This window comes from Octopus sinensis, linkage group LG1, assembly GCF_006345805.1.
Source record: "Octopus sinensis linkage group LG1, ASM634580v1, whole genome shotgun sequence".
In the NCBI taxonomy this organism is placed as follows: Eukaryota; Metazoa; Mollusca; class Cephalopoda; order Octopoda; family Octopodidae; genus Octopus; species Octopus sinensis.
In genome coordinates, this window is record NC_042997.1 from 52,205,416 (window position 1) to 52,217,106 (window position 11,691).

An 11,691-nucleotide genomic window follows, 5' to 3' on the forward strand; every position below is an offset into this window, starting at 1 on the left:
AATACATGAAGTAGTCCTCTTACTTATCAGATCCTGATAAATTGTCCAACCTAAGCCAGCATGGAAGCCAGATGTTAAATAACTTCTTCACCATAAAAAAAATCTAAAAGGATAAGATTGAATTTTTCTCTCTAAAACTTACAACACACATGAAAAAGTATTAAATAATTATTTATTTATTAAAAAGAAAAACTCAGATATTCTCTGCCATGGAATAACATTTCCATATACAGAATGCTGTATGTTATAATGTATTTCTGTCATGAGCTTTCATATGAAGCTAATACTTAGTGGTACAGCTATAATAAAAATACGAGAAAAGATATAAGTCATAAGAATTGAAGATTTTCTTCAACATATTATTATTATAATAATAATAATAATAATAATAACAATAACAATAACAACAATAACAATGATGATAATAATAATAATAATAATAATAACAATAATAATAACAACATGAAGTGAAAATGAAAATTCTACAAATATTCACCTATAAAGAAACTTTTTAATTGGCCATTCTTTGGTTGATGCTGATACAACAATATTACCAGAAGAATGCAGGATGTAAGAATCAAGATTCCAATTTCTCCTTGCAAAAATTATTCTGAAAATGATAAGAAAGTATTATATACATCACATATTAAATATTTATCTTAACTTTCATACGATTCATTGTTCTAGACTTTCAGTATTCTACAAAGAGATTTTTAGAATTTCTGAGTCAAGTACACCAACATCAAAAAATCAAATGGAAATTGTAGTTGTGATACCTGTGCCAGTGGCATGTAAAAAGCACCCACTACACTCACGGAGTGGTTGGCGTTAGGAAGGGCATCTAGCTGTAGAAGCACTGCCAGACCAGACTGGAGCCTGGTACAGCCTTCTGGCTTCCCAGACCCCAGTTGAACCGCCCAACCCATGCTAGCATGGAAAATGGACGTTAAATGATGATGATGATGATGAGTAGCCATTACCTTTTGCTTGTTTAATACAATATAATTCTATGCTGAAACTTGGAAACAACCTGCTTGTGCAAGTGCTGTCAATCAAAAACTCCACATACTGGATACTAGTTGGTTTCACAGGTCACCAGGAGAGAATGTGTGCCCTTTTGCTGCCTTTACAGCTCACCAGTAACATTGCACTCTCCCCACCTCACTGATATGAGGCCCTGCCTACTGGATCAACTGACTGTAGAATACCAATTTTTAACCAGAATGTTGTATAAACATGAGAGCAAGAGGTTTTGGTATATTTTAGATTACCAGTAGGAACACTGATTTCATATGTGAGTGATAACTGTTATAAATCATCAAAAACTAAAGTATACAAATGGGAAATAAACAAAAATGATTAAATGCTGTTGTCAAAAATTACATTTTGATTTCAAGCCTGTCATACCAAGGCCAAATATATTGCATCAGTTACACACATCAATACATACTATTTCAATAACAATTCTACAAAGTGTATGTCACATCAACGACATTTCTGTCAAGAACTGGTCTGTCATTTCATTCATGTTCTTGTCAAATATCTGTGTCTCAACCAGTAACATTGCTGTTAAGCATCTTCTAGTTAGAAACAGAAGATGCTTTGGAATTTACATGTAAGAAAATATTGCTGAATCTATCATGTTAAAAAATTACAAAACAAAAAATGGAATAAAACGAATTCCTCTATGATAAATAATTTGAACTATATCACTTTATCTGGAGAATACTAAGAAACAGTAAACAGAAGTAAACAATAAACAGATCAGTACCAAAGATTAAACTGTTCTATGTGAGATTAAACAGAATCCCATCTAAACAGGATTCCTTGAAGGCTGAATAAGCTACACGTTCCATTTATAACCCAAAAACATTTACTGAAGAAATGATAAAGACTTGAGTCTTTTACTGGATTTTATCATTGAACACCACCACTTTCAGCAATTTAGCTCTTTCTATTGATCCTGGTAGTTATTTCATTTCAGTCTGATTTTAGTTTATCAATCTTTTGACATAAGATTCAGCCACACCTCTACTCTTGCTGCATTTAACCCTATCCACCCTTTCCAACCCTGTCCCCTTTCTCTCTTATTTTCACCTTCCTGTACCTTGAGAGTACATCCTGACACTTCACTGCCACCATCTTTATCTCTCTATTTGCTAGGGTAGCCATGTGTCTCCTCTACAGCAAGACACCTGTTCCTGACCCCTCTATAATACTTTAACCTCTCAACATCTGGTATAAAGCCACTTCCTCTCTACTACACTTCCCCACTCAGTTAAGGGGATTATCTTGACTTTCATTAGTGCTGGTACTATGTATAAAAAAAGCACCCAGTCCACTCTGTAAAGTAGTTGACAATAGGAAGGGCATCTAGTCATAGAAACTATGGCAAAGCAGACACTGGAGCTCAATGCAGTCTTCTGGCTCATCCAATCCTGTTGAGCCACCCAATCCAAGCCAGCATGGAAGATTAGCACTAAATAATAGTATCTATTTCTTTATTGCCCACAGGGGGCTAAATATAGAGGGGACAAACAAGGACAGACAGAGGGATTAAGTCAATTACATCGACCCAGTGCGTAACTGGTACTTATTTAATCGACCCCGAAAGGATGAAAGGCAAAGTCGACCTTGGCGGAATTTTGAACTAAATAATAGTATCACTACCACCACCACTGCATTCCTTTATATCAATACAGTAAGTCAGTAATTCAATAGAGGCCACTGAAGTCAGTATTAAACTGAAATAAATACTGAGGTAATATGAACAATAAAATGTCCTTGAAGGGAATACCCCAGCATGGCTTTAGTCCAATGACTAAAACCAGCAAAAGAATAAAGGAATACAATTAAGGACACGAGTAGACAATGGTGGATTTCTAATTTAGAAAGATATCCATTTAATATACTTAGAAACTTCAAAGAGAAATCTTATTTGTTTTGTCTCAACAATACCCTTATTGGCTCCAACTCTCTTTTTCATGAAACGCTAATTACTAATACTTAATTAGACATGTTTAATAGATGCAGTGTAAAATAGAAAATAGGTCAATGTAACAAACTATGTTTAATTTGTCAAGTTTATACTTGTGGTTTATTTTCAGTATTAATTGTTTAAGAATTATATCTGAAAGAAGTAATTCCCTTTCATATTTTAGTAATATAATAAGATAATGACCTTTAGTTAGGATCTGTAGGATGATGAGAGAGCCAACATGTTACCATCCTATTCTAAAACATTTTTAAGGCTATTAAGAATTTGTCCTTGTCTGTGTTTCCCATCATGTACTGTATTTTATTCCTTTTCTAACCTTCATAAAAGAGAGGACCCCTCCCCACATTTAACTAAATCAGCTAGAAACAACAGCCAAATCACCCTAAAATTATACCCTAACATCTCAAATAAGGAGAGAACACATTAGATAATGTAGCCTTATATATCCTCAAAGATGGCATGGTCATAGCAAGAATGCTTTTGAACACTGACCTCAATCAGGCTTACTCTGGCTCTAAACAATGACTTTTACGTTATACTTGTAAGTCAACTACTTTTAAGATAGGTCGACTAACCACGGAGAAGTCCTCTGTGCAACTGTTATGCTCTTACTAACTACACCTCATCTCCTTTACTATGGCTGCCACCAGAATCTATGAGTATACAGGAATAGACTACAAAGTGGAGAGAATGTAATACGTTCAGATTGTTCTGCTGCACCCCATACATCATTGTACGTCAGAGTGTGCAGTACAGTCCACAGGCAGGTATAGCGAACAGGGAAAATGGATTTGTAAGTCATGCTGTAGGGCAATCATCCAAGTACCTGCATGATCAAGGTTGGCCTGAGGCCAACCGTTACACTTGTTAGAGGAGCTCCTTTCAAATCTTCACAAACAAACTCTACATTGGCAAATGGATGAGGTGATCATGGATCTCAGGTTCAATTCTACTGCAGGCAATTTGCTGTGTGTGTGAGAGAGGGGGGGAGAAAGAGAGGGAGAGATAGCGGAGAGGGGGAGGAGGAGGGAGAGACTAGGACATTCATTTCTATATTCTACATTTCACTTAGAAGTTGGAATAGGTACTAAATCATCTGTGAATGTTGTCAAAGATAGACTGGCCAGTCTATCCAAGGGAAGACATCTCAAAACAACAAAACTAGAACTTAACACTAACCTTCAGTTAGTCATTCAAGTACAAGGAGGTTGATTTGTGCAACTCCACTTCTTATCCAAAGTATAGTAATAAGGAATTATGAAATAATATTGTGAGCTTTCCATCAAGAATATATATCACAATATTTGGAGGTCAAAGATCAAAAATACAAGAAACATAATTTTTTTTTTTAGTTTTATATTCCAGCAGAAATCTGCCATTAGCTATTACTTTTTAGACAGGCATGAACAAATAACACACCAGATACCTTTCCATTTGCAGCCGAGTAGAAGCACATCTGCAATTAGAAGCTGTCTAGACATCAAGAATGATAATAAGTGAGATGGGATATTGGAGGTGGGAATGTTAAGATTATCACTGCAGCTGAAGTTGTGCAAATGGAGGAAACGAAAAAGTCAATGAAAAAAAATCTAAACTTTATCAAAGCTAACACACTCACACACACAAACACACGCAATCAAGAGTTTAGTAACAAAGTATAGTCAGTTATAAATGAAAAAAAAGGAAAGTGTTTTACTAAAATGGACAGCTACAATAATGAAAGAGATAACTTTAATAATCAAGATGCTGAAAGAGAAAGAAGTGGATGAAATGAATGGTATTATTCTTAAAAACTGTAAATGGCTGATCACTCAATAACCTAGAGTTACATGGAAGAAAGAAAGCTTTCTGATACAATATCCAAAAGCAGCCACATGAAAGCCAATATTAACACCTTCATTCTTAGTAACCAAAGCTATAAATAGTGAATCACAAACAAACTATGAGGAATCTTTAGACAGCTGCCATAAGTTCTACAGTGAGAAGACTATTATAGATTTCCTCTTCTTTTTGTTCTTCTTTTGCAGCAATTTCACAAACTCATTTGCTAACATTATAAATAACATGTACAGACTTACACCAATAACTTTTTGTAAAAACAATATTATTTTTAACTATAGCATGGCTTTAGCTGTGATGGCTAAAAACGAACTAAAGAACTGACGTCAATAGTTCTTTTGGAGAAATGTCTTAATTTAGTGTTCTGATAGTAGGAAGATAGAGGATAAAAAAACCAACAGACATTTGAAATGCATAAGTGGGAAAGCTGGTGTTTCATAGCAGATATTTTTTATATGGAGAGATCAGAGGGAGGACGTGAAAAGGTTAAGGAAGTCAACTTAGGGAAGGAGAGAAACACAGAGAGAGAGAGAGAGAGAGAGAGAGAGAGAGAGTGTGTGTGTGTGTGTGGTGTGTGTGTGTGTGTGTGTGTGTGTGTTGTGTGTGTGTGTGCATGCATGTGTGGCTGGTGAAAGTTTGGAAAATGCTACAGACTAGGTGATTGCAGAGTAAGAAATGATGCTGAGACGTTGAGCGATGAGGTTAATAATAACAAGACATAACTATAAATATAAAAGAATGTAGCTGAAATGTTCCTTATGGAAAAAATAGAAAAACCACAGAGAGAAAATAACAGGTAGGGGAGGGAGGCAAGTAGGGTAAATAAATATAGTAATACTATATAACAGAAAGGATATGCATTGCCAAAAGCAGAGGAAATGGTGTTATTTGGTAAATGGACACCGGCATACAGCTGAACAGAGGAGCAAAAAAAAAAAAAAAAAAAGAAACCGGATAATATATAAACAAAGAAAAAAATATGAAGGATTCAACACTTGCTATCAGGTTGAGTAAAAAGTAAGCAATGTTTTGAACTATGAAGAATTTGTACTGGATTTTGCAGAGTTTTGAATTTTTTGAAAATAATATTTGCAATTGTCTGATAATACAGACATAGACTTGCCCAAATGCATAAATAAATTAACATTGATATTTTTTTCACCATTGTTTACAATCATTTGAAATAGAACTGTCAAAGTGTGATATTCGAGCAGTTTTGCTTTTCAACTTCACAAAAAGGATGTAAAGCAGCTGAAACTGCTCAAGATATCAAAAAAAATTTTGTGAGGAAATGACCAGAGAGTGGTTAGCTCTAAAATAGTTTAAACAATTTTGCAGTGGCAACCTGAGCCTTGAAGATCATGAGCATAGTGAACGTCCATCTGTCATCGAGAAAGATCTACATAAAACCTCTTGAGAACTGGTAAAAGAACTTTGAGTTAGCCAGAAAACTGTCTCCAACCATTTGCATCATCATCATCATCGTTTAACATCCGCTTTCCATGCTAGCATGGATTGGACGGTTTGACTGTGGGCTGGCAAACCAGATGGCTGCACCAAGCTCCAGTTTTGATCTGGCAGAGTTTCTACAGCTTGATGCCCTTCCTAACGCCAACCATTCCGAGAGTGTAGTGGGTGCTTTTACGTGCAACAGGTACAGGGGCTAGTCAGGCCGTACTGGCAATGACCATGCTCGAATTTTTACACATGGGCCAGTCAGGCGGTACTGGCAACGACCTCACTTGAATTTTTTGGGCCAGACAGGCAGTACTGGCAACGACCTCGCTCAAATTTTTTACACATGCCAACGGCACAGGTGGTAAGGCGATGCTGGTAAAAAGCTCGACAATTTGAATGAAAATCAGAAAATGCACAGATATGAAATTTGCTCATTGCTTCTTCTCTGTAACCAGACCAATCCATTTCTTAACCATATTGCTGGGCTCGTCCACTATAACTTCTTGAAACCCAGAAAAACCATCACTGCAGAAACATATTGCCATGAAATTGCCAAAATGAATGAAAAACTGCTACTCCTCCATCCCAGGCAGGTCAACAGAAGAGGGTCAATCATTCTTCATGACAATGCTCAACCACACGTTTCACTAACGACACTCCAGAAGTCGAGGGAACTTGGCTACGAAGTTCTTCTCCACCTAGCTTATTTCCCAGATCTTTCTCCTACTAACTACCACTTTTTCAAGCACCTTGATGGTTTCCTGCGAGAGAAGGAATTCAAAAATCAAACCAATGCTGAAAGTACATTCAAAGAGTTCGTCAGCTCCAGAACTCCAGTTTTTTATGTTACCAGAATAAACAAACTTGTAACTCATTGGCAAAAATGTCTTGATTGTAATAATACTTACTTTGATGAATAAAATTTCTGCACTGTTGGAATATATTGCAATGAATTTCATGTTTCAAAACATTGCTTACTTTTTACTCAGCCTGATACATAGGTACAAGAAGTAAATAATGAGATATCAAAGAGGGTGTAGAATATTAGTTGTAAATAGATATGATTAATTTTCTACAACCAAGAACAAACATTTACAAAATAGAGAACAACTTAGACGTAAGAAATGAAGTTATTGTTGCTTAGCCCCAAGTCAGCCAGTACTGGGCATCCCAGCATTGAGCTTTCCATCATATTGTTCAGGCATAGCATATTCTGGATAATGTCATACAGGACATCCTATGGTTTTTAAGACTTCAACAATGGATGGAGTAAGATTTAGCTGCTATTTATAATATGAGGAGTGAATACATAGAAACATTTTGTTGACTCCTAGCACATGAAATGAAGAAATATAGTGAATATTTAAACAAATATTACTGATTATTAAAAATATGGAAAGTGAAAAAGAGAAAACAGGAGTCACTAGAGAAACAATAACAGAAGGAACTAGAAAAGCACTCAGAGAGTGTAGACCTCAGCCAAACCAGCACTATGACAACGACCACCACCACTACCACCAATAACAATCACAACTATCTTACCACTATCACCACCACAACCACTAACATCATCAGCAGTATTGTCATTGCTTCCACTTCAACCACATACACTGCCATCAACGTTATTATGATGGTTATCTTGACAGTCACTTTCACCACCACAACCAGTATAACCACTACAATACCACCATCACACAGCTAACACTATCATCAACACCACTATTACCACCATCACACTGCTCCTGTCACCATTATAACCACCGACCATCGTCAATCACCATAATCACCGTCAAAACTACAATCATCACAATCAGTTTCTTTACACAGTTGAAAATCCATTATTTGATACTCATGGGACCAAGATTAACGCAGGTTTTTGATTGTTCTAATTTCGGAGTGCTTTATTAAAAAAAAAAATTGCATCTACAAAATGGAACAGTTTGAGGATAGAAACCCAGTCTAAACACAATAGCTCATAGACATACTCTGAATGTAGTTCTAAATAAATCTTTAATAATTTTTTTTTATACTTAAGACCATCAGAAATGTTAAGATATCAGCCTCTACCCACGTTGTCATGCTTTGATTAAAAGGTTACAGCATAGATTAGATTACTTAGATAAATTTCAGCCGAAGTTGACTCAGGTTATGTCTAATTTAATACCACCACCTGGAAAAGATACACAGTCAGCTCTGGGGAACCGTAGCCCATTCAAGCAGAGGGTTGTTGTTTTCAAAGTCATATCTGGGTGTGGGTGGTTTATCTGGAATTTGTTAGGATAATCATCTAGGGATTGTTTGAATGCCATGAAGTCACTTTCCTCCTTTATGTGTGTCTGGCACAATGTTGACAAGAGCAGAGTCAATTGAGGTGAAATAGTTCTGTCATAGTGTTGTGATATGACACGAACATTTCTGTAGTGGACAGATGGCACGGGGGCCAAGCCTCAGACGAATTTTAAAGATAGGCAATGTTGATGGAATATTTTCCACATCATACAGATGATATAGAGCTCACAGCAGTGGTGGAGGGAGTAAAGCCTGAGCTTTTTGAGTCGATCCCAATAGTCAAGGCTTGTCATGCCCTCGTCTGCAGACCTCCGCCAAGCAGCTCATTTTAAGATAGATACACGCATAAAATTACTAATAGAGAAACAAAAATAAACTTTGAAAACAGCAATGCCACCATAGGTTACGTTGAAACGATGAACATGTTTTCAAGGGAGATAATCAAAGAACGTAACATTGTAATACTTCATGTAAAGTAAATATAACAAATGAAAAATCCTTCAAGAATCCATAAATATTCCCGGATCACTACCAAAATTCCATCATCTGTTCCATGTGTCATTACCAACTTTTCCTGCAAGTTTCATCAAATACTGTTCACAACTTTTTGAGTTATTTTGCACACAGACGGACAAACCAATGCTGTTGAAAACATAACCTCCTTCCTTGGCAGAGGTAATTACAGAATTAACATCAGAGTAACAGCAGTAGCACAGTGTTAATGAAAACTGAAGATAGTGGAACAATGTTAAGACAATATTAACACTAACAGAAGGCAGCGAGCTGGCAGAAAAATTAGCATGCCAGGCGAAATGCTTAGCAGTATTTCGTTTGTCTTTACATTCTGAGTTCAAATTCTGCCAAGGTCGACTTTGCCTTTCATCCTTTTGAGGTCGATAAATTAAGTACCAGTTGCATACTGGGGTCGATCTAATCAACTGGCCCCCTCCTCAAACATTTCGGGCCTTGTGCCTAGAGTAGAAAAGAATATTAACAGTAACAATGAAGAAGGTATTACAGTGTTGATGACAACAGTAAAAACAGTAACTGTAAAGGCAGTGGTACAACATTAACCGTAACAGTAAGGACAGTGTTACTTATTTCTTTATTGCCCACAAGGGGCTAAACATAGAGGCGACAAACAAGGACAGACAAAGGGGTTAAGTCGATTACGTCGACCCCAGTGCATAACTGGTACTTAATTTATCGACCCCGAAAGGATGAAAGGCAAAGTCGTCCTCGGCAGAATTTTAACTCAGAATGTAACGGCAGACGAAATACCACTAAGCATTTTGCCCAGTGTGCTAACAAATCTGCCAGCTCACCGTGTTGTTACTGTGTTAATGGTAACAGTAAAGAGAGTGTAGCAGTATTAATGGTAACAGTGACACAGTGTTAATGATAACAGAACAAGAAAAATATTAGAGTTTTAACAAACAGTTGACTAAAATAGAATATTGCTGGGTATAATATAAAGAAATCTAGAACAGTATTCACAGCTGAGTAATGGGAAGTGGAATAGTGTTAATAGTTTGGTAAAAATGTGATACAGTATTAACCTTTTAGCATTCAGGTTGCTCAGTCAAATGTAATGCTTGTTCATTCACATTGTTTTGAGTTAATCATGTATAATCTTGCAGTTCTATATTTAAGAGATGAGGAATTAGGTACATTATTTACATTTTGACGGATTTTGTCCTCATCTTGTTTGTTGTTAACACAACGTTTCAGCTGATATACCCTCCAGCCTTCATCAGGTATCTTGGGGAAATATCGAACCTGGGTTCACATTCCTAAAATATCTTTCTATGTTGTTGTTGTTATTATTATTATTATTCAGGTCACTGCCTGGAATCGAACTCAGAATCTTGGGGTTAAGAACACAGGCTACAGACCCCAAGATTCCGAGTTCGATTCTAGGCAGTGACCTGAATAATAATAATAAAATAATAATAACATTGAAAAATACCTTGGGAATGAAAACCCAGGTTCGATATTTCCCCAAGACACCTGATGAAAGTTGGAGGGTATAACAGCTGAAACGCTGTGTTAACAACAAACAAGATTGAGGTCAAAATCCGTCAAAATGTAAATAATGCATGATTTCAATAATGTGATTATTTTTTGATTGACATTGTAAGGTAGGTGTGAGAGACCTGATCAGACTGGTTTGGACATAAAACAAGAATATTTTGGGTAGATGTGACTAGTTTACATGTTAAAAGGTTAAGGGTAGAGTAATAGTGAGACTTAATTGTTATGAAAGTGAACAAATACGCTCCGGCATGGCCACAGTCAAATGTCTGAAACAAGTAAAAGAATAAAAACCTATATGAACAATAGATGCAGGCTGGCTGTGAGATAAAAAGCTTGCTTCCCAACCACATGGCTCCAGGTTCAGTCCCACAGCATGGAAACTTGAGTAAGTGGCTTCTACTATAGTCTCAAGCTGACCAAAGCCTTGAGTGGATTTGATAGATGGAAACTGAAAGAAGCCTGTTGTATATATATATATATATATGTATGTATATTTATGTGTGTGTATCTTTGTGTCTGTGTTTGCCCCCCACCCCACCATCACTTGACACCCAACTTAGCGGTTCAGCAAAAGACACCAATAGAACAAGCACTAGGCTTACAAAGAATAAATCCTGGGGGTGAATTTCTTCAACTAAAACCCTTAAAAGGGTGCAAAGGAATAAAAGAATAAATGAACAATAGGTGCAGGTATGGTTGTGTGGTAAGAAGTTTGCTTCCGAACCATACGATTCGGGGTTCAGTGCCACTGTGTGGCACCTTGGGCAAGTGTCTTTTACCATAGTCTCAGGCAGACCAAAGCCTTCTGAGTGAATTTAGTAGATGGAAACTGAAAGAAGATGGTTGTAAATATATGTGTGTGTGTCTTTGTCCCTCTACCACCACTTGACAACCAGTGCTGGTGTGTTCACATGAAACTTAGCAGTTCAGCAAAAAAAACTGATAGATTAAGTACCAGACTTTAAAAAAAAAAAAATACTGGGATCAATACATTTCAACTAAAAATTGTTCAAGGCGATGCCCCTTGACTGAAACAAATAAAAGAGAAAAGACAAATGTGAAAGCTAAGT

At 36.5% G+C, this 11,691-nt stretch overlaps 1 protein-coding gene across 1 annotated transcript in view; it reads right to left on the reverse strand.

Moving 5' to 3' along the window:
• The window catches only part of LOC115216821 (39S ribosomal protein L18, mitochondrial), a 43,944-nt gene that overhangs the window by 4,252 nt on the left and 28,001 nt on the right, over positions 1–11,691 (reverse strand). Inside the window, exon 4 of the mRNA XM_029786408.2 lies at positions 497–610. Within this exon, the coding sequence (XP_029642268.1) occupies positions 497–610 (114 nt within the window). The remainder of the gene's footprint in view (positions 1–496; positions 611–11,691) is intronic.